Genomic DNA, 22,811 nt, shown 5'->3' with positions numbered 1-22,811 from the left:
AGGCTGAGCAGGGAGTATCAATGTTGTTCCGGCGGTGTCCAGAATAGGCATAGTTACTGCCGTTATCTAAAGGCGGTGACGCCAGGGTATCATTATAAATTACCAGGTACGGTCAGCGTATGTAATCAATCAATGTCCTGTAAGTTACGGTAATTATTAATTACCAATTGCCGCGTGGGGAAAAGCTCCAAAGCGAAATCGGCCGCTTTTTTGAGTCGCTCTCGTGCCCCTCCAAGTTGACTCACTCCGCAACCATACAGACGGCCGGAGAGCTGGAAACGCTTCCAGTTCTTCAGTTTATACAATCATGGTTGCTGAAGCTGCCCGGGCGCAAGAGCGCCTTGAACGATGGGCGCAGAGACTGCAGAACCTCACCGTCTCCCCCCTCACCCGAGATTATCCCGAGACACAGAAACCCGATGTGGCCAAGCGAGCAATTGAGGCTTTCGAATCATTGAAGCTGCCCCAGGATGCTCAGTCGGCACTGCAGAAGCTGTCTCAGTCCTCGGAATCGACGTTCTCCGTCTTCTTGACGGCGTTTGTGATTCTCGTCGCGCGTCTGACCGGAGATGAGGACATTGCCATCGGTACCAGCTCCGCCGACGATGGCCGTCCATTCGTCCTCAGAGTGCCAATTGATGCCAGTGAATCATTCGAGCAGCTGCGCGCGAAGGTGACCAAGGTATGTTTTTTCTTGATCGCCCCCCTTCCACGGCTGGTTCTAATACAGACAAGGCCTTTGAAGAAGGAGCCGCAGATATCGCTCCATTGAGAAACCTCCGCACCTATATCCAGCAGAAGACCAACTCGGAACGAGAGCCTATCCTGTTCCGCTTTGCCGCATACGAAGCGCCTGCTGCGTCCCAAGAGTATCCTGCCAATACCTTCGAGACGACTGATGTTGTCATCAACGTGGCTTCGGGTCCATCTGTGGCTGAAGGGGAACTGGGAGCATACTACAACCAGCGCTTCTTCTCGAGCGCACGGATAGCAACCATTCTGCGACAGCTGACTCAGTTGGTTCTAAATGCGGCCTCAAATCCCAATGAAGCAATTGGGAAGATCGATTTCATGACACCGGAGCAGAAGGCGATCCTGCCAGACCCCACGTCGGACCTACATTGGGGCAATTTCCGCGGGGCCATCCATGATATCTTTTCTCGCAATGCAGAGGCACACCCAGACAGAGTGTGTGTGGTCGAGACCAAGTCGGAAAGTTCTCCATACCGGGAGTTTACGTACAAGCAGATCCATGAAGCGTCAAACATCCTCGCCCACCATTTGGTCCAGTCGGGCATCCAGCGCGGAGAGGTCGTCATGGCCTATGCCCACCGTGGAGTTGACCTGGTGGTTGCCGTCATGGGTATCTTGAAGGCTGGAGCGACCTTCTCCGTCATCGATCCAGCTTACCCGCCGGAAAGACAGTGCATCTACCTGGACGTCGCCCGTCCTCGCGCATTGGTCATTATTGAGAAGGCTACCAAAGATGCGGGTGAAATGTCTGACAAGGTCCGATCGTTCATTACGGAGAACCTGGAGCTCCGGACCGAGATCCCTGCTCTGGCTCTCCAGGACGATGGCACCTTGTTGGGCGGTTCAGTCAACGGGGAGGATGTCTTCTCAAAGCAAGTCGCTCTCAAGTCGCAGCCTGTGGGCGTTGTTGTCGGCCCAGACTCGACCCCCACGCTCTCCTTCACATCCGGGTCAGAAGGTCGACCAAAGGGTGTGCGTGGCCGTCACTTCTCGTTGGCCTACTACTTCGACTGGATGGCCGAGACCTTTAAGCTCAGTTCCAACGACAAGTTCACCATGCTCAGTGGTATCGCCCACGACCCCATTCAGAGAGATATCTTTACCCCGTTGTTCCTGGGAGCTCAGTTGTTGGTACCATCGCGAGAAGATATCCAGAACGAGAAACTTGCGGAATGGATGCGCGGGTTTGGTGCCACGGTCACTCATCTGACTCCTGCAATGGGTCAGATTCTTGTCGGAGGTGCTACGGCTCAGTTCCCCGCGTTGCACCACGCCTTCTTCGTCGGAGACATCCTTATCAAGAGAGACTGTCGGTCTTTGCAGACGCTCGCCCCCAATGTCAACATAGTAAACATGTACGGTACTACTGAGACTCAGCGGGCTGTCAGCTACTACGAGATCCCTAGCTATTCCAGCAATGAAGGATACCTCGACACTATGAAGGATGTTATCCCTGCTGGTCGCGGAATGAAGGACGTCCAGCTGCTGGTCGTGAACCGCTTCGATCCCACCAAGATCTGCGCTATCGGCGAAGTCGGCGAGATCTACGTTCGCGCAGGAGGTCTGGCCGAAGGGTACTTAGCCAACCCGGAGCTGAATGAGAAGAAGTTTCTCACGAACTGGTTCGTTGATGCGCAAGTCTGGGCTGAGAAGGAGAAGTCTGAACCCGGACCCAAGGACGAGCCTTGGCGACAGTTCTACCTGGGCCCAAGAGACCGTCTGTATCGCAGCGGTGATCTGGGTAGATACACCCCCACGGGTGACGTTGAATGCTCTGGACGTGCAGACGACCAAGTCAAGATCCGTGGATTCCGTATTGAGCTTGGTGAAATCGATACCCATCTTTCCCGACACCCATTAGTGCGTGAGAACGTCACTCTGGTGCGACGAGACAAGTTTGAGGAACCGACTCTTGTCAGCTACATTGTTCCGGACATGAACAAGTGGGCAGACTGGTTAAAAAGTAAAGGCTTAGAGGACGATGATTCTGCTGAGGGAATGGTTGGCATGCTCAGGCGATTTAGACCTCTGCGTGACGATGCTAGGGAACATCTCCGCAGCAAACTCCCCGCTTATGCTGTGCCAAGTGTGTTCATCCCGCTCAAGAGAATGCCTCTGAATCCCAATGGCAAGATCGATAAGCCAGCGTTGCCGTTCCCAGATACAGCCGAGCTTAGCGCCGCTGCTCCTCGCCGCAAGTCCTCTACTCTTCAGACGTACTCAGAGACTGAGCAGGCTTTGGCTCAGATCTGGGCTAAGCTGATCCCAAATATCACGGCTAAGATGATTGGGTTGGAGGATTCCTTCTTCGACCTTGGCGGCCACAGTATTCTCGCTCAGCAGATGTTCTTCGATATCCGACGCAAGTGGAGAGGTATCAATATCAGCATGAACGCCATCTTCCGCAGCCCTACTCTCAAGGGATTCGCCGCTGAGATTGATCGCGTGTTGGATCAGGACTCTCTGACCAGCGGCGAACAGGGTGAAGGCACCTCTGATGCTGTGTCGTCCGGTGCTGGCCAGCCAGATAATGAGTATTCCAAGGACGCCAGGAAGCTCGTTGAATCCTTGCCGTCCTCTTTCCCTACGCGTACAGAGCCAGCTGTCTATGAGGGCACGACTGTTTTCCTCACTGGAGCTACCGGTTTCCTGGGTGCATACATCCTCCGCGACTTGCTCTCACGCAAGGGCCCTGTGGTCAACGTCGTTGTCCATGTTCGAGCTAAGAGTGAGGAGCAAGCTCTCGACAGGATCAGGGCTACAACTAGAGCTTACGGTTTCTGGGAGGAGTCCTGGGTTGGTAGAATCCGCTGCGTGACTGGCAACCTTGCAGAGCCCAGACTGGGTCTCTCAGAGCAACAGTGGGATGATTTGTCTCGTCGCGTAGACGTTGTCATTCACAATGGAGCCCTTGTGCACTGGGTGTATCCGTATGCGAACCTCAGGCCCGCCAACGTGCTCGGAACCATCGAGGCCCTGAAGCTTTGCGCCGTCGGCAAGCCCAAGCAGTTTTCCTTTGTCAGCTCCACGAGTGTCCTAGATAACGACCACTATGTTCAAGAATCGGAGCACATTGTTACTGCTGGAGGAGCTGGTATCAGCGAGGCTGACGATCTTGAAGGTAGCAGTGCCGGTCTGGGTACTGGTTACGGTCAAAGCAAGTGGGCAGGAGAATACCTTGTCAAGGAAGCTGGCCGCAGAGGTCTCCGCGGAACCATTGTCCGACCTGGATATATCTTGGGTGATTCTCTCACTGGAAGTAAGTAGTTCATCGTTTCTCCTTTCTACCAAAGTGCGCCGCTGACCAAATCTGCTTACAGCAACAAACACCGATGATTTCCTTATCCGAATGATCAAGGGTTGTATCCAGCTTTCGGCACGCCCCAACATTAACAACACCGTGAACATGGTTCCCGTCGACCATGTTGCTCGTGTCGTCATCTCCTCTGCCTTCCATCCTCCTACCACTCCTTTAGGAGTCGCCCAAGTTACCGGTCACCCTCGACTGCGTTTCAACCAGTTCCTGGGGACTCTCCAGGCGTACGGCTATGACGTTCCTCAGGTTGACTACGTTCCCTGGTCCAGGTCGCTTGAGCAGTATGTCAACGACGGCCAGCACGATGATAAGGATTCACAGCACGCACTGTAGGTTGATACCATGCCTGTTGACGAGAAATGTCAAACTAATGCTCTTTTTCAGGATGCCTCTTTACCACTTCGTCACTGCGGACCTCCCCTCCAACACTAAGGCACCAGAGCTTGATGATACTAATGCCGCTGCGGCTCTACGTGCCGATGCGGCTTGGTCCGGAGTTGACGCCTCCGATGGCCGCGGCGTCACTGAAGACCTGATGGGTCTTTACCTATCCTACCTCATCTCCATCGGCTTCCTTCCCAAGCCAGCTGCCACCGACAAGGCCACCAGGCCCCTCCCTGCTGCCCAAATCAGCGAGGACCAGAGGAAGGCTCTATCGAACGTTGGTGGTCGTGGAGGAGCTGCATAAGCAGCTAACGTACATAAACATGGCTTTCGTGTTTATATAGAGGACTTTCCTTTCTCGATCCTACGCTCTAGATGGATGAACTATACAGAAGAGGGGGCCTTTGTTTCTTTCAAGGGTGATTATCAAAACGAGACATACATAAAAAGAAGAGCCTGTCAAAAATAGATATGGGGTGTATGTATTTACGATTTACCAAAATGTTGCATGTACTGTGGCGCGCTTAGCACTTTTCGGAATTCAAAAAGGATTTTTTTCTTTTCACGCGTCATTTCAGTGCGTTGTAACAGGTACTGCTCGCATGTAGGATATGGTCTAAGGGGATCTCAGCGTCATCGAACAATTGCCCATTAAAATATACGACAACCACTGATTCCCCTATCTATATAACGCCAGTGTTCTATTTATGGAATTAGCCTCATCCTCGCGGTCTATCTAATATTATATACGCATCCAAGACTGAGCATTATATACATAGCAGACACCACACCACGCTCCTGACGGTCAACCTCTCAAAAAAAAAAAATAAATAAATAAATAAATAAATAAAAAGAAAAAGAAAAAGAAAACTAAGAAGGAAAAAAAAAGAAGAAAAAGGTCTACCTTCAGTACTACTGCTCACGCCCGTCCTTGCTTCTCCTCCAGAAACTTGGATACTTTATCAACAGCCCACTCCAGCACCTGCGACATAGGCCACGTCCCGTTCCCAGGGGCGACCGCTACACCTGCATCTGTCCTGACATTCGCACCATTTCCGATCCTCTTTATTTTCGTCTCTGTCTCGTCCGATCCGACCTCGCCCTCCTTCCCAGGCTCTGGAAGGAGTAACCAAGCGTGATCCCGGACATAGCGCGGCCAGACAATATCATCCACGTAGCCCGGGGGGTCAGTCCAGAAGTTCTGCGGCGGCTGATGTTGCTCGGGAGTTTCCATGTCGCGGACGTCAGTCTCGTGGTTCCTCTGATCTGCTTCTTCCTTTGACTGTGCCTTGCTAGTTTGTTTCTTCTCACTATCCTGTTCTCGAATTTGATCCTGACTAACCGGCGGCGGCGCCGGTCCACTCGTCACATATCCGGAACGTTTCTCCCTCCTCGACTTGACGATATCATATGGCGCAGGCAGGAACAGGTGCAAGTGAATATTCTCATGAATAACCCTCAGAATATGATCTGGCTGTTCAGACTTCGGCGGCGCAAAGAGCAAGAACCCTTCCAAGAACGCAATGGTTAATTTCCCATTCCCTTTTCCCGAACCGCTTCCCACTCCAACCAACCCGTCTAATTTCCGCTCTATCTCCGTATGAATTTTCTCCAATGTCGCATCGTCAACCCCCGAATGCGTCGCGTCGTTCTGGTCTTCTTTGCTTGGTAGTTCTGGTGGGAGCGCGCCGTGTCGTCGCACGTACGCGAGAGTTGAGGCTAGGAGAGGGACGTTGATAGCCTCGACTGTGTCCCAGTCTTGGACGACTTTTCCAGAGGGTGTAGTGGTGTACGGGATTCTGGAATAGTTTTTTTACAGTTGTCAGTTATTAGTGAAATGAGCGCCTTGTCTAGCTAGCTAGGTATGATACGTAGGTATTACCACCCGAAGCGAAGGTTCTCCATGCAACTGTTATACCAACTGTGAAGAAGAGGCAAGCTCACCGATCATCAGGTAGATAGAAATCATCCTCATGGATAATAAACGTCTTCATTCCATGCACGGAGAAAGCTGTCCTGAGTAATCTCGCTAAAGTCGTCTTGCCGCTCGATGACGGGCCAGAGAGGCCGACGATGATGGTTTCCGGCTGATTCTCCGTTTCCTCCGACATTGTCATGGAGGTCAGGCTTTTTTCTGCGATGCGATCTGAATGAATATTTGTTCGTCGAGTATAAAAGCTCCAGTCGAGACTCAGCTAAGTAACGGCAAGGTCCCGCGCGTTAATGACGAAGTGGGGTAGATAGATAGCTTTCATAGCATTATTGTGCGGAGTTAATCGAATGGAATGAAATAGAAAGGTGAGGAATTCAGAGTATCAAATGGTAACTGATAGCTTAAGCTGCTGGCTGAGAGTATATCTATCCAGCAGGCAGTCTGGAAGTCTTTTGGGCGCGGGGAGGAGAGTCGTTGAAGATGGAGAGAATGCGGGGCGGCAAGAAAACAAACTACATCATCGCTACTATATGTGATTATTTAATTCGATACGAAAAACAACGAACATCGTCCCTAACTAGCTGGATGGAAAGAGACTGGATTTGTTGGATGCTGGATAGACATAATGAACACTGCAATACAACAGATATGCTGGTCATGCTCGAATTCCGATCGGAAAAGCCACAAATGAACACCGGCGTCCTTCCAGGACTAAATATTTACTTTGGTGTAGTATCTCTCATCGCATGGTTGAGATGTCCTTTGCTATAAAGATATAAAGCACAGTAAATCCCCTCAGAGAAAAGAACAACAGTACCATTCCATCAACATATCTTGTTAACCCCACTCGAATTATAATCATGTCTCGTGAAATCTTTCTCTCTCGTCTTCCCAAGCGCAACACAGCAGCGCATTGGTCTATATTCATTCCAGAAGCCAATACCTAGTGCGGTGAAAGGCAAAGTTATCCATGTTGTCGGATCTCTATTCACCGGATACAAACTCGAATTCAAACGCAACTATGACACCACGAAGACAAACCGACCTTTCCAGAAAATCCCTCTCGGTTAAGTGAGCAACAACCACATTCAGGATGTGATAGAGACACCCAAGATCACGATACCTTGGAGGCGCGGGCCAAATTGGTCCAACCCCCGGGAGTCAGCCCATCACCATTGGACCCCAATGCGGTAAGGCTGGTACGGTACGATGAACAGAAGATAGTGAACCGACCAATTCTAGGGCAAGAACTGTCAATACTGGCTTCAGGACTATGTCGAAAAGTTAGTAGACGAGGGACTCTTGCCACAGTCGGCAATCGTTGAGCTGAACCGTGCCCCGAAGGTCTAAAGTGGTAACGGACAGATAGATAGCTTAAGCCGGTCGAGCAGTGTATAGAGAACAATATATCAATTTATCTGTTTCTCTCCTTTAGCAACCAAGAGCACCAGCGTAGAAAGAGTAAGCCTTGAAACATTCCGGGTATGGTTCCAGAAACATAGGAATATAGAGTGTCTCCCACTCATCTCCAACACGACAAGTCAAGAGAGCCTTGCAGTATTCCCAGTAGGCTGGTAACCAGCCGGATTGATGAAAATCCACGAGGGCCAAAATATGAGGTGTCCCGCTGGAGGTAATCAGGATGTTGGTGGGGTGAAGATCACCATGCGTAAAGCATACTGGTACATCATCCGCAAGACCCGAACGAAAAGGATCATCAAAAGTGGCATTAGTGAATCCTTGCTTCGGTAATGCAGAGAACCAGTCATTAAATCCTTTACTGCCGGGAAAGGACCGGCCTCAACGCCGGAAAAGGTCACGTCAGAGAGTGGCTGGCCACCCACCCGTCCTGGAGAAAGTTTCAACGACTGATTTGGAAGATAATATGACCACCTGGCGATACATACCAATAAACTTTTCACCCGGCGACTGCTCAAGTCGACGTAAAGACATGATTATCTCGCGAAGTTCTTCACATAACCGCACTCGGTCAACACTTGACAGTGAAGTCCATCGCTCTTGCAGCGTGTCACCATCAATCAATTCCATATAAATAAATGTCTCATCCCCATCCTCTCTCCACCCATATATCTCGGGGACCGGAACATTGTTTCGAAGGAACTGTTGTATCGCCCATAGACACTGGCCTTCCGCAATGCTAATACCGTGGCCATATTTCACAAGGAGTCCTATTTCTGGAAATCGTATTGGAGGAGGATCTCCCGAGCCGGATACCTTCTGCAGTGATCGGATCTTCGCCGGGGACGGGAGTTTCTCGATTCCATACTGAACAATGAATGAAGACTCCCGGAAGTAGACTTCTTTTTCGGACGGAAGACGCGAGAGGGAAAGCCGTAAACGGCCTCCTATCTTACTTGTAGAGGTTGAACTCATAGGAACTTAAATTCTGGTAACAGATGCTAAGAGGGTGGGTGGTCATCAAATTGAGGGATGCAAAGAGATATTGATAAAGTGGGGTTGGGAAATAGCCCTGGATGATACTGGCTTCCGATACCTGAAGTCGTTTCTCGCCGAGGCTGCGAGAGCTGTGAACCCGAATAATTATGGTTAGTTCGTATCCCGTGATCATTGAAGGTATAAAAGAGAGGGTAATAGGTATCTCATGCATGTTATTATCTGCTGTCTTCTTTCGCGTCTTCTCCATTTCTATGGGTTCTATGCTTCTTCAATTTTCCCCGTTGCTGTAATCACCGCGGTTTTATGATTTTCCCTTTTCTATGCTTGTCCCATTATTATGCTATGGGAGATACCGATCGGAAATAGATCAAATTATCTAGTCTGTAGCAATAAGCATAATGCTGTGTTAAAATCTGTATCATGGATATATTTCCAGCAGGCAAGATTGACCCACGTGATGTATTTTGTAAGGGCAGTGTATTGTATGATATTCTTGAGGTGTTTAATAACAGCTGTTTTCACACGGGCTGGTCGTTTTTGGATGGACTAGCCTTTTTCATCCTCCTAGACAGCCTTCAAAGTTGGCCAATTTCAAAGTTTACTAGGTCCTTGCAAAGAGCAAGAGCTGGGATTGGCGATGGTGACAAAGCATGCCATAGCGTGTAGCATGCTTCCTCACAGGTACTCTCTCTCTATGGGGGCTCTGCTACAGGGCAGGGTGTCCACAAGGCAGATGTGCCCTGGCGCAGGATCCGCAGTGAAGCAGGAGAGCTGCCAGGGCCAAATTTGCTATAGAGCAAAAAAGCAGCTGTAGAGAAAGTATGCTCTATTGTGATAGTCGCTCCAACGCAGGGTTGCCATAGAGCAAAGGAGCTTTGTGGCAGGCTGTGCCCTAGAGCAAACAGGCTCAGACAACTTACACAAGATAGATACAGATCTATACCCGCCGCCATAGGTCTCTTCAAACAGACCACGTATCGTCATAAAAATTGGATCCTAACTCCTGGCTTATGTTCCAATCTGTCTTCTACCTCCTACCTCATCATACATCCAGCTCATTCTGGCTTACGGGATCTTACTAACAGGCTGCAATAAGCTCCATGCCGGCGAAATGCTCTACGCCGATTAGCAGATCTCAAATGGTCAAGTCCAGCTTGAGCCAAAACTTCGGTGTACGCTAAACCTACGGCGTGAACCCAACCTTTGGCATGAGCCCCAACTCTAGCAAAAGCTGAACCTCCGGTATTAGCCCAAGGTTTAGCATGAGCCCAGGCTTTGGTGTGAGTTAAAACTATTGAAGTAGGTTCAGGGGTATATCGTCTGTTATTATTCCCCGATCAACACCCAACCCAACCGCAACAATATACTCCGCATTATTTCCCTGTACATGAAAGCATCCCAAAATATTCACAATATTACAAAAGCCTTGAGTGTACAGTAGCACGTAAGGCACGAAGATAGGAAAAGCCGATTTCAAGGCGTGGGAGTAACGTTGCCAAACGATACTCGTGGTGGATTATGAAGAGACGGATTTCCATCTCCAAATAAACTCGGGACGACGCCCACACGTTCACTGGCATCAGACGCGCCAGCAACACCAGCGAAAGAGGCGGACAATGATACCCTCGCTTTATATGTAGGGCCAGACGTCATCACAGACTCGTTCTCGGGTGCAAACTCAAGCGAGGAAGCCTTCTTTCTCTTGTGGTTCCCTCCACTCAGTTCAGCCTCTGGGCTCATGTCGAAATTGATCCTAGAAATTTTGGCCGACTCTAGAGAACGTTTCCGTTTACTAGGTGTGGCCGGGTCCGGTTGGTCTAGGTCATGCGTATCTAGGATGTAATTATCGGGGAGAGGGAGCTTGTGTCGGTCGAAGAAGCCCTGTGGGTTCTGCAGGTATGCAGCCTGGGCTGCTAACTCATCCTCAGACATCGATATGAACCGTTCATTCTCGATAATATAACTCATCGTGCTGTCATCGAGTAGGTCCTTCTCTGCTTGCTGGAGTTCTGCGTTCGACATTTCTTTGCGTCGCTTCAGCATCTTGTCTTCCAAGGTATCTTTGAGAACGAGAGTCTCCACAAACACCGGTCTCGTCTGCCCGATCCTATGAGCTCGTTTGATGGCCTGACTTTCAACGTTGGGTCTCCAGATTGGGTTAACGATAAATACACGGGATGCGCTGGCGATGTGGAGGCCATGTGAGGCCTGTCGTAGATCCATGACGAGAACACGAACCTCCTCAGATTCATCGAAGAGTGACAGATACGCGGTTCTCTGGCTAGTCTTGAGCGTACCGGCGTAGATTCGGAACTCGATACCCAAAACCTCTAATCCTTCAGCAATCCAGAATGCGGTATTGTTGTTGTCGTAGAAGATGATTATCTTTTCCGTCTTATGGAGCTCCAAGACCCGGTCAAGAAGATATGTCAGTTTAGCAGACGTCGTTCCCACCAGTTTCGTCTTAGCAAGCGGGGACTCTGGTGGAAGGGCCTTATAGAGTCCTTTTGAGTATGTCTTTTTAGGAGACTGCTTCTGATCCGGTTTTGACTTATGAATCAGTTTGTCCGCAGAGTTTGAGCTCTTCTGCTCCGACGCACTCGTCTTCCCTGTCCGGTCAGAGATCTCACGCCGAGCTCGGATACCAGCACCGGCAAGACCCTCTCCGGGATCAGGGGCAGTCAAGCGAGAACTGACAAATTTCTGTGCTAAACGCGCCTGCGATATCCCCAGAAGCAAAGGTTCCTTTTCCGATTCGGCCAGAGCCCACATGCCCCTGGCATGCTCTGGGAAGTCTTGGACAAAGATTCCCAGTTCATCCATATTGCTAAAAGCATTCCAGCTTTTGCAACTGAGCGCCTTGCGAGCAATCTCGATTCCTTTATTGAGCGTGTTGGCGTCTTCTGCACTCACTTTCTCGCTATTTTTCTCCATATACTTCAGGGCAGTCTCTAGCGTGGCTTCGATATCTTTCTTCTCAAAACCAGTCCACCAGAACCCCGCCTGTCGCAGATTGCTAATCAGCTGGCTGAGATGCTTCCTGTTTCTTGGATGAAACATATAATCCAAGTCCCTGCGTTCCGAGGTGACAATATTCACGGTCAAAGAGAACAGAAATAAGTTGATCGACAACTTATCATAGAACGTAGGCTCAAGATAAGTCACCTTGTTGTATAGCCGAGGAAGGGGTAATTCGTCGCTAATGACATCCAGTCGATGTCTCACGACCAAACTCTGAAGAACAGCCCGTAGAGAAGGCGCTTTCTTCCTCTTCCCATCTTCACCGACAGGCTTGATGTATTTAGTCCAGCTAGCTGGATCATCGCCTCGCGAGTTTGACCATGGCTTAAGCTTCAGGAAATCCACAACGATGAGCCTGAGCTTGTCGACATCTTTCAGCTCCTCTTGCACGGCATTTCCTGTCTTTTTCCGCGATTTCAGCGCAGCAGCAGTCGCATTGTCGCCGTCGATTTGGTCAGTGTCGCTCGTTAGTGATTCCTGAGAAGCAAGACTGATTTCGACACCGTACAGCCCCGTCGAAGGTGTTCCAGAAACAACCCATCGCCGTTCAATATGTAGTTGATCCAGTATATGCATCATATTGTTTTTCTGGCCGTGGCCGGCAACATTATGTCCCTCGTCGACAATTATTCGTAGCCAATGGAGCGCTTTTAGAGGCGATTTATATTCCACCTTTGCAGGTGCCCGGCGGTTATTGACTGCCTCGCCAGCCTCCCTCTCAAAACGTGTCCTGGAATACAGAATAATATCGTAATTCAGGAGTTTGTCCGCTGGAGGCGTTTTGTCCGCGCCAGTGCGAATAGTCAAGACTTTCAATCCCTCGGTATGGGTCGCGATCTCATGTACCCAATGATCCACTAAATTAGGAGGCACCACAATCAGGGTTCCTGAGCAGAGAGTAAGACGTGTAGGAGGAGGCCTTGTGTAAGTCGCACTCCCCCGATTTCCATACTTCGAAGTAGGCGCCGGTATCGTGTAGGCTCCACGCTTGGCCTCGCACGCTTTCACACACCGCTCATAGAACACACCGTTCTCCCGCAGGAGGTCAAAGTGGGCACTCCACGGCAGTGAATTACGGCCAGCAGAAGCAGCCGCCATCTCCATTAAAGAGCCGACCTTTGGGCGAACTGGATTTGTAGTCTCTTGGTACTCAGTCGGTATTCGAGGGACATGTCCTCTGGTTGCTAGGATGACGGAGAGACAAATGAGTGTCTTGCCACAACCCATACTTTCTGCAAGAATACCTCCACAGGCCTCCGAGTAGAGTCTTCTCTCACGGACAATAGACCCTTCTTCTTTGTCGTAGTAATACTCCCCGCCAGTAGGGCATTTGTAAGCCTGTAATCTCGGGTCCAGGGTCTGCGCAGGTTGCGCCTCCCGTTGCACCATGGTGGCCGCTGATCGACGTTGGTACGGATGTAAAGGAGTCTTCAGCCCCATGACATGAGAATACCCATATGGCTGCCCATCAGAGGGATCCGTAGTTGAGAGCAAATCTTCCATTGCTCTCCGGGAATACTGATCTCTCACGTATCCCACATCCGGGCTAGGATCCTCTAAGGTATTGAAGATGTACCATAATGACTCATCTTCTGCACCGTCGGGACGCTTCGTCTCATTTTTCGATATCCCCCCTTCCCAAGCGTCGGAGGAGCTGTCCACTCTAGATATAACAGTCTTCAACGCTCGCCTGAGGCCAGTACTCGAGCGTGGGACGAACCTCCGCCCAGAATCATCTGGCAGGACGTAAACCCGTATGTAGTATCCATCAGTGTCGCCATTAAACGTATGCGTTGTAGTTCGTATCCAATTATGCTTCTCCAAGCTAGCCAGCTCCGTCTCAGGAAATCCATCATCGCCAGGAGCTGACCCATTATCTCTCCTAAGTACTCCGATAGGTATGTAGTTATCCAGATTGTCCAGAAGGCTCTGCCTCTCTGTCTCATTGCCAAGCACGTTAATATTATTCTGTGACTGGGTCTGTGATGGCGTCGACACTGAGGAAGGACTGGCGGATGAGGAAGATTGGCCGTCTTGCAAAACAGAGGCAGACATTAATCCGGATTCTATTTTGACAAGGTGACTCGATTCCTCAGACTAGGCACAGAAAAGGAGATCAGCAACTATCGTCGGACGGGAGTTCAGCAACGCTCGTTTATCACTTACATGCAAGGCTGGGTCCCCCAGGCCCAGGGCTTGAGAGACCGGCAAGATTGGAGATTCACTCTCCAACTTCATTATAATGCTATCACCATTGAATGCTCAGCTTCACGGTCGAGACAATCAGCCTCTAATTCGGTCCGAGTCGAGATTTGAGGCGGTGGCAGAATTTGTTATCTCCGAGATTTGCATCTTCCCATTGGGTGTTATTCTCACCGCCTATCCAAATCCGACCCAAGGCAACAGAGCGCCTTACCCAAATAGGTTATATTGGAAAGCGGCCGCCAGCCGAAGTTACTTAGCCGCGACACTTAATCGTCTACGTGGAACTTGTCCATTCTTGATGAGTATTTCAATTTTCTTATGATATGTTGAATACAAAATGCATAGTTCCACACCGTGTACCTACACACAGGCACAGAACGAATGGAGCCAGTCTCCATAGAACATACAGGGACCCAACCAATGCAAGGAAATAATGATACGATGCTATGATGATGCCAGATGAACAAAAGCAAATGACCACCCCGCGCCACAACAGATGCTTTCCCCGGAGATGCAAGATAAAAATAACCAATGGATGCAATGAACAATAACCACTTGATGCAACTTCATCATATGCAAATAGCGAAGTCAGCTTACCTGGTTAGGAAATCCTCGACCTCGAACCCAACCCTTCGCAGGGCCTTCTCGTCGATGTCCTTGGGGAAATCCATCCCTTTCCTCACGATCAGCATCCGTGCGTCGGAAAGCCGCACCTCTACAGGGGTGCCGCCTCCATATCGGTCCAGTTCCTCTTTCTCGCACTCCTGGATATGCACAGTGATATCCGGTCCGATACAAGCGCGCCAAAGAGAAGCCATCCACTGCCAGTGATCCAGAGGTGCATAGGAGTCATTGATAGGAATGGCACACGCAAATGCATCTGCCGTGGTGAGTTGATATCGAGGAACAATGGCGATGGGGATGGGGCTTTGGGGAGACGCGGGGGCTGAAGACGTCGGGGAATTGACGTCCAGCTTGGCTGTCCGAGAAGTAATGGAGACAGCAGACCCAGGTTCTTGGGGTGAGCGATCAGCTCTTGGCTTGGATCGCGAGGTGATAAAGTTGACCATCTCATCCGAAATACGATGCCAGGCAGAGATCGTATTCAGATAATCAACTGTCGCATCACCCATGTCGCCGGCCTGAGAAGAGGGTTGACGAGGTCTGATATCTGGCCCTTCAAAGACACGGACCGCATATTTGCCTTCCTTTGTCAGGAGGCTGCCAAGGTATCTCACCATGTCTCTGACCAGGGCGGGGTCCTGTCCGTCGACTGCGATCACCGAGCCTCTAGCTGGGGAGTCTGCAGCTTTGGGACCATTATCGTAAGGAGGCGATATCTTGGCAAGGACCTTGACTTTGTTGACAGAGGGGATGGTCATCACAGTCGCCTTCAAGTCCTGCCGATCAAGTTTGGGAGAAGTGGCCGTCTTCAGTGGAGGGAGCTTAAGACTAGGATCACGGTACTGGTATGGCTTAGGGGGTGGCAGCATCTGGTAATGCATCCGGTTGTGCGTCGGATCGGAACGGGCGTATGTCCTTTGCGGAGATGGCGGGTATGCCATATCAGGACTACTATTCCCATCACCACTCGGATATATTCCATGCACATTGAACCGACGACGCTTAGGATCGGGAGACCAGGATCCTTCGTCTCCCTCGTATGGCCGAGAAGCCCTCTGATCCGGGACACTTGATGGTCGGACCGTCTCTCTGCCGCGAGAAGGCAAGCTCGGAGCCGTGGTGGGAAGTGATTCTTCTCTACGAGCATCGACCATCTGCCCACTTGGAGTAAAAGGGGTATCCGGAGTCGAAGGGGGATGCATGATCCGGCCTCCACACCGACTGCAGCTGGTGGCTCCCGGAGGATTGTGACTGATCCCCGAACTCTTCGTACCTCGGGAACTACCGTCACGTCCATATCGACGGGGCTGGTAACGGTAATCCGGATATTGTTGTTGATGTCGAGCTTTCTCTTCCTGTCCCAAAAGATTAGCAAGCCCGTTCAGTGAAAACGATAGGATGAATATGCCGTGCTTACCTCTGCAAGAGCCTTCCATTCCTTCTTCGCCTCCTCTGGAAGCGCCCGCCATTGCTCCCCGATGATCTTCGATATTTCAGGATTTGCCAGTCCCGGATTCTGTGCCACTACGGATGCCTGGTAATGCTGTCGATAAAGTATGAAAGCTGTGGTTTTCAGATAAGCGTTAGTATGACATCAGAACATCATTGAGATAGATACCCTTCAAACCAAGAAGCATGGATTCGGGGACTTGGGACGGAAAGCTCCAAATGCCCACAATAGTAACTCACCATTTCGAGGCCGTGGGATCTTCGGGTCAGGTTGGCAGAGGCAGAACTGCGTCGTCTCTCTCGAGGAACTCGACTTGGGAGGACTGGCAGAAGAGGAGCGGGTACTCTTGGGGAGATCTACTGTCAATACTGGAGACAGCCGCTCTCTCGTCAAGGGAGTCCTCGACGAAATCGAATTAATGGCTACCTTGTCGTGATTGATAGATGCGAGATGAGCCTGTGATAGCGGAGCGGGTGCCGCTACGGGCTCGGCGTTCTGCCCGCTGGAACGCAAGATAGAAGCATCCCTCTGAGGCAGCGTGACCTTGGAGAACGAATCATTCATAATCTTGTGCTCCAACAGGCTTGTCGACGGCCTGGGCAGGGTGTTTCTAGCGGGGTCATAGTAGAGAGCCATGGGTTTGGGAAGCACTCGGTCGTAAGACATTAGTCGAGTGGGAGGCCCCGGCGATGAGAGGAACATTTATAGTAAGCGAACAAAAGAGCAAAGGAGAAAGGAATGAATTGAAGAGGACGGCTGCCAAAGGATTTATCATGATAGACCTGCCATTCGCAAATTATGACTTTCTAAGTACAAAAAAAAAAAAATTTGGGCTGAGTCGAAATGTAGCATGGGAGAGGGATGTGGCTCAAGCCCTTTGTTATAAAGACCCTGTGATTCTTCCAGATTTAGGAACCAGCGGATATTTCTTTGTCTCCCCTCGTCACCAGCGCTCATTGCAAACAATCCGTGTAAAGCCGTGGGGCTATGGGCGGGATATGGCCGTAGTTCCTTCATGGAGAGGCGAACAATTGTTTTGGGTTCCTTTGTCTGGCGCCTCTCCGAATGCGGCGCGCCGCAGAGGATTCCGCCGCTCTTTGACGCGGAACATCCAATCAACGGCCCCGCTCAGGAATGAGACAGACAAACGACCATCAGCCACTGTGATTCTTACAAGTCGACGTCCTGGCTCGGAGAGGAACCCAGAGGAACCTAATCGGAGTGTGGGGAGCATTGATGCGGACAGATCGATGATGTGCAGACTGACGGGCGAACTCAAATTCCCCACGATCTCATTCCGATCGATAGTCTACTGCTGGCCCTCGGTAGGCTGGACGAAGACGGGCGCATCATGACTGCTAAGCCTGTGGTTCCCGACCTGTGGCTCATGAGGACAGGGTTTCATATATCGGATCTCTCCCACAATAGTCTCTCCCGGAACCAGGGCCTCAGCGAAGAGACCCGCCATCGAGGCACCGATGAAATAGGGCCAGCTCTATGAGCTAATCCTGTCGCGGTGACAGGAGGGCCGTGAGCTATCGATGACCGGAGATTTGATAGATGACGTTCATATCGGGCTCCACGATTTAAGCTGCTGCATCGCGGGAACCACTTCCTGCAGACGTCGATTCGGTCTGGTTCAACCAAAGCGTCTGATTTAACCAAAGCATCTCTATGCCGTGGAAGATTTCCTCTCCCATCATTCTATGGGCGGAAGGACCCAGATGCATATCGTCCCTGTACGACGATTAGTTTCAGGCTTCTTTGTCACCGGACAAAAAGGCTTACCAAAATAGATATTTCTCTGGGTGTTCGCATGCTGTCTCTGTCCAGAACAGCAGGGTGGAATTATTCTGCACACAGGGTCGTGTCACATCTTCCCAACCGGGGTCTTCGTTCTTACCCAGGCCATGCGCATCCTCCATACCAGCAGCGAAAAGCTGCCAGTCACGGAGCTGATCCAGCATGAACTCATTTGTGTCAAATAGATAGATCGTCCCGCGATCCCACTCCTCTGCTGTGTGTCGCAGAATATTGTTCCAGTATTCCACTAATTTCACAGTATCTTTCTGCTTCTCAGGCGTGGGGCGAAACGCTGGGAAAAAGGTCACATCAGGAGCCATGGTCAGAATCACTCTCATATCCTTTGTTCCCCATCTCTCGGACAGGTCGTTGAGGCGTTCGAAGATGGTGGTGATGCTGTGTGCAACCGATGCCTTCGCGTCATCATATTCCTTTCCTATTAGGTTCCAGAGATCCCAGACCCCAAAGCCAACCGAGATGATCGTATTGTTCTGGCGAGTTTGTACTGCCTCTGCGGGCATACCCTGCATAACCGTTTGTTCCGCTTCGAGCCACTGCTGCATCTGAGACCCCAGGTCCGCCAGTGGTGCTTTATACCAACCCAACCCCGAGCTCAGATCTTCCAGTTCTGTATTGTCCACAACAGAGCCCCCGTACTTTTGTTGAGATGATTCGGCTGTTTGCGCCAGATTCTCCTGGTGGCAGTCGAACTACAAGCATCTTGAGTCAGTTGCAGTTCCGTAAGATGTCTCTCTCTCGGCAGCAAACCCTTACCATTGAGCAAAGCCAATCTGTCCATACCCGCACACGTGCGCCTTTCACCTTGTCATCGCTCCATGAATCGCCAAACACGACCAGCCGTTTGTCGAAGTCGCTGGCGACCTGAAAGTTGCGACCAGAACCCACAGGCGCGATCAGCTGGTACCGACGGGATGTCAGCACCCAGGCTGAGTACAATATACTGCAAGCTGCCAGGGCGCTGAGAACGTGGAATTTGCTGAGAGATCGCATCGCGAAAACGCAATGAACCTGTTCAGGTAAGAATAGGGGCCGATCAAGATCGCGGGGTCGATCGCATACGGCAGATGGTGTCTGCACAATGAAGCGGGCCGTGACGATCAATAATATGGTAATTTCGCGTCAGTATCAACAGACACTAGCAGATATCTTCTTTCAGGTCGCTACTATGAGTCGGGTAATATCTGCAGACAAGTCGCGTGCTGAGCAGACGGCAGACCCGGAAAGACTGTCGCAAAATCTTGGAAGTGGTAATTAGCAGAATTCCGCAGCGAAGACCAGAAAAGGGAACGAGCGATAGATGAAGAAATGCTTCAACTTCGCGATGAGTAGAAAAGAAGAGAGAATGTCCGCATAATTATTGTAACAGGCGTCAACTGCTCGTAAGAAACTACTATTTGAAGCGCTCCGGCCACGCGGCGCTGGTTCGCTGTCGCATGTCTAGTAGGGGGCTAGGGGGCCAATGCATCCTCAAGCCGGAACGCTCGGCCAATATAATGCTAAGAAGGTTAGATAGTTAGAAGACGCGCCCGCGATCTTAAAAAAAAAGCTTGTTGTGGAGACCACACCAAGGCGTAACTTACCAGAAGTAAAGACTAGACTATACATAGGCCAGTCTATTTGAGGCGAATTCTTAAGGCGTCAACGCCGTCTCATTCTTGCGTTCTGTTCAAATTTTATGGGAGCAATTCTGGGTTCCCTGGCGCCCATGGCCATTCACAGAGGTCTACTACTCTGTTTCCAAACTCGCAGGGTAATCGCTTTAGAAAATTGCGGGGTATAAATAACGTTGCTGGCCTGGAATTATTGCCCGGGCTCTGGAGCATAAATTGGCTGCCCTGTAGGGAGTACCGGTGTAGCCTCAAAGGATACATTATTACGTTGAACCTGTAACCTATCCAGGACAATGTACCCTCCTGAGGCTTAGCAGCAGAGTCGCGTGCTAAGGAATTCCACGAGATGATCGTGACTGGGGCACGCTGTTGATAGGCTTTTGCGGCCCTCTTTATCTTCAGTTTAGACGTCAGCTAAAAAGCAAAGAAACCAGAGAAGATGTGCTGGCTTACTACGAATTCTTCGTAGTTGCTGTTAGTTACAGGCATTTGAAGCTCTCTTGTTTCAGATCCAGGAGGCGAGACGGACTGACAGTCCCCAGATCCGTAAGTTGCATCACGAACGCTCCAACATCATGCGTTCGTTTCTCTATTCATATTTTGAAGCTGTATAGTAAGGAACCATGTTTGTTAAATGGTACTGTGTAGAATGACACGGGCGCCTTGTATCGACGTGAATTGCCTCTAGAGTGAGTGGGATAATCTGATGGTCGAGGATCGTCAAGTACAATAGTCGGGAGAGCTCCTCCTCGAATGCTGTGCATGTATTTATACGATGAATCGACTGAACCACGGCAAATATATCAGATGAAATGGATGGATTGTGCTCTTATGATGACTGAAATGAACATGGTTGTGTAGTGTGCCTTTGGGAGAAGATCTGCAGTTACTGTTGAAGCTGGGGAAGAACAGCTGACATAATCAAGCCCTATCCGCCAAGACAGGAAGGCGCTCACAAGCGGTTAGCGCAGCTGAGTCAGCCGCCCACACATGGAAATCTCGCTACACCAACACCGAAAAATCCCACGAAGAACGATCCCCGAGACGACCTCAACAACCCTCGATCTGTCGACAAACCCGCGCCTCCGTCTTGACCGCGCAACTCCGTCAAGATGAAGCTCAACATCTCCTACCCGGCCAATGGGTCGCAGAAGATCATCGAGGTGGACGATGAGCGCAAGCTCCGTCCCTTCATGGAGAAGCGCATGGGCACCGAAGTCAGCTATATCCCTACTCCCCCCGGACATCTTGCCTGTCGGGGCGTTCCGATGTGTCGAACAGCAAAAACTGATACGAACTCTTTCGAAATCTCTAGGTTTCCGGTGACTCTCTCGGTGATGAATTCAAGGGCTACCTGTTCAAGATCACCGGTGGAAACGACAAGCAAGGTACGACTGGACACGCGAGCATTGGAGCATATATTTGATGGAGTTATGGTTGGACATATAGGCTGACTCGAGCGATTAACAGGTTTCCCTATGAAGCAGGGTGGTAGGTTCAAACGACACGCAAATTCACGGTTCTGCAAACTGAGCGATTCGAACAGTTCTCCTTCCCACCCGTACCCGTCTGCTCCTTAGCGACGGCCACAGGTACAGACTCCCGAGGATAGAAACGAACGTATGAAATGGAAGATATCGGTACTGATTGATTTTGTTAGCTGCTACCGCCCCCGCCGGACTGGTGAGCGCAAGCGCAAGAGTATCCGTGGTGGTATGTTCGATTGATTCCCGAATCAACGTGCGGAGCGATGGAGGCTGACGTTGAATTTGCTCTACAGCCATCACTGGTCAGGATCTCTCCGTCCTCGCTCTGAGCATCATCAAGCAGGGTGAGAACGACCTCCCCGGTCTCACCGACACCGTCGTCCCCAAGAGACTCGGTCCCAAGCGTGCCACCAAGATCCGCCGCTTCTTCGGTCTCGACAAGAAGGACGATGTCCGCAAGTTCGTCATCCGCCGCACTGTCACCCGTGAGGGCAAGAAGGACTACACCAAGGCCCCCAAGATCCAGCGCCTTGTTACTCCTCAGCGTCTCCAGCGCAAGCGTCACAGAATCGCCCTCAAGCGCCGTCGCGCTGAGGCTGGCCGCGAGGCTGCGTAAGCTAACCCCAAATACACTGTGGTTGTCTATGCATCGAACTAACCATCAACGACAATAGTAACGAATACGCCAAGCTCCTGGCTTCCCGTGTCCACGAGGAGAAGGCCAAGAAGACCGAGCTCCGCAAGCGGAGAGCTTCTTCCATGAAGAAATAGACGTTCTTCCGGGGGAGTAATGGTCGGGTTGTATTGGCTCCCTGGCCACGGCTAGGGGCTTTAACGACAGGCGGGAGGAAAGGAGCTGGGACCCAATGTAGACGGAACGAGGAACAAAGCCGCATTGGTTTCTTTCGACGTCTGCTGGCGGAAAAATCCGGAGTGCAAAAAATTTTTCAAAGGGATGGGGAAATGGCATTTCTTCTTTTTTCCAAAGGCAACGGCACGGCAACGTCACTGCGGGCTGATATGTTTTGCGAAATGAAAGAAAGCTCTTTGTACTCCAAATCAATTCATCCATTTTTTACTTCGCACACAAAAAAAAAGGACGATACCTAGTTTCTCTTCCCTCTCTCTCTCTCCCTTTAATCTGAAGCAGACCTCGCCTCGATCCATACGAGCACTACTAAAACTAGGCGACAAAAACACGCTCATGCTCGCGCCCACGCCCACGCCCTTTCGGATAAGCCTTGATCTTGAAAGCAATCACAACAGCTTGGTTAACCTCTTACCTAGCAAAGGTGCTGCATGTTTGGATACATCGCTATGTGGATAATATCAATCACATACCATGTTCCAACAACAATGCCTGGCTAGGTATTATGCACCTTTCGCTACGTAACGTTAAATTGGTATCCGTTGGTTTGTTTGTTGGTATTTACTTCTTTCCCATAACTTATTCTTTTTGTTCGTCGACTCGTAAGTCCTCTCATCCTGAAGATGAAAATATCTCAGTTCTCGAAGCAGGACAACAGAGCCTGGATAAAGGCTCGGGAGCGGATCGGGCAAACAGGATCTTCAGGAGTTAGGCATTTGATGCATTTAATGGAGAACTGGTATAAAAGGGCCCTTGGCAACCTATCGGCCAGAGACAGCCCTCCACGAAGTACCAGCACATGTCCATTACAAATGAAGTCATCAGTTTAGTTAACCGAAACCATAAGAATAATTTCTACTTTTGCAAATGAACTAATTTAAATACATGAATGAGCAGTGAACCCTGACCTTAAGGAAT

The 22,811-nt window shown here is 50.4% G+C and overlaps 7 protein-coding genes across 7 annotated transcripts; 2 read left to right on the top strand and 5 right to left on the bottom strand.

Annotated features, from left to right (window-relative positions):
• The first annotated feature begins 202 nt into the window (after positions 1-202).
• On the top strand, positions 203-5,065 carry C8Q69DRAFT_67953 (putative alpha-aminoadipate reductase large subunit). The gene is made up of 4 exons (XM_028633917.1): positions 203-682; positions 736-4,012; positions 4,074-4,398; positions 4,454-5,065. The coding sequence occupies exons 1-4, from the start codon at positions 308-310 to the stop codon at positions 4,755-4,757; spliced, it is 4,281 nt and encodes a 1,426-aa protein (XP_028483006.1). The 5' UTR covers positions 203-307; the 3' UTR covers positions 4,758-5,065.
• C8Q69DRAFT_513688 (hypothetical protein) lies at positions 5,066-6,570 on the bottom strand (the record flags this gene model as incomplete). The annotated part of the gene is made up of 2 exons (XM_028633320.1): positions 5,066-6,252; positions 6,398-6,570. 2 exons carry the CDS (start codon positions 6,568-6,570, stop codon positions 5,373-5,375), a joined length of 1,053 nt encoding a protein of 350 aa, XP_028483005.1. The 3' UTR covers positions 5,066-5,372.
• Positions 6,571-8,173: 1,603 nt separating this feature from the next.
• On the bottom strand, positions 8,174-8,947 carry C8Q69DRAFT_67958 (hypothetical protein). The gene has a single exon (XM_028633918.1). The coding sequence runs from the start codon at positions 8,778-8,780 to the stop codon at positions 8,208-8,210; it is 573 nt and encodes a 190-aa protein (XP_028483004.1). The 5' UTR covers positions 8,781-8,947; the 3' UTR covers positions 8,174-8,207.
• Positions 8,948-9,780: 833 nt separating this feature from the next.
• C8Q69DRAFT_436265 (P-loop containing nucleoside triphosphate hydrolase protein) lies at positions 9,781-14,130 on the bottom strand. The gene is made up of 2 exons (XM_028628563.1): positions 13,992-14,130; positions 9,781-13,922 (listed from the first exon to the last, which is right to left on the bottom strand). The coding sequence occupies exons 1-2, from the start codon at positions 14,061-14,063 to the stop codon at positions 10,278-10,280; spliced, it is 3,717 nt and encodes a 1,238-aa protein (XP_028483003.1). The 5' UTR covers positions 14,064-14,130; the 3' UTR covers positions 9,781-10,277.
• A 188-nt stretch (positions 14,131-14,318) lies between these two features.
• On the bottom strand, positions 14,319-16,936 carry C8Q69DRAFT_476031 (putative HMG box transcriptional regulator). Its single transcript, XM_028631236.1, has 3 exons — positions 16,344-16,936; positions 16,072-16,217; positions 14,319-16,009 (listed from the first exon to the last, which is right to left on the bottom strand). The coding sequence occupies exons 1-3, from the start codon at positions 16,804-16,806 to the stop codon at positions 14,624-14,626; spliced, it is 1,995 nt and encodes a 664-aa protein (XP_028483002.1). The 5' UTR covers positions 16,807-16,936; the 3' UTR covers positions 14,319-14,623.
• Positions 16,937-17,514: 578 nt separating this feature from the next.
• Positions 17,515-19,217, bottom strand: C8Q69DRAFT_67923 (hypothetical protein). Its single transcript, XM_028633916.1, has 3 exons — positions 18,682-19,217; positions 17,893-18,617; positions 17,515-17,841 (listed from the first exon to the last, which is right to left on the bottom strand). Exons 1-3 carry the CDS (start codon positions 18,916-18,918, stop codon positions 17,691-17,693), a joined length of 1,113 nt encoding a protein of 370 aa, XP_028483001.1. The 5' UTR covers positions 18,919-19,217; the 3' UTR covers positions 17,515-17,690.
• Positions 19,218-20,650: 1,433 nt separating this feature from the next.
• On the top strand, positions 20,651-21,796 carry C8Q69DRAFT_406017 (40S ribosomal protein S6; the record flags this gene model as incomplete). Its single annotated transcript, XM_028628103.1, has 7 exons — positions 20,651-20,755; positions 20,854-20,926; positions 21,009-21,029; positions 21,085-21,130; positions 21,199-21,251; positions 21,319-21,637; positions 21,700-21,796. 7 exons carry the CDS (start codon positions 20,651-20,653, stop codon positions 21,794-21,796), a joined length of 714 nt encoding a protein of 237 aa, XP_028483000.1.
• Between the last annotated feature and the right edge of the window lie 1,015 nt (positions 21,797-22,811).

The sequence above is a fragment of the Paecilomyces variotii genome (assembly GCF_004022145.1).
Source record: "Paecilomyces variotii strain CBS 101075 chromosome Unknown C8Q69scaffold_10, whole genome shotgun sequence".
NCBI lineage: Eukaryota > Fungi > Ascomycota > Eurotiomycetes > Eurotiales > Thermoascaceae > Paecilomyces > Paecilomyces variotii.
Note: the sequence above shows the minus strand (reverse complement) of the source record. Positions and strands in the feature narration are given on the sequence as shown.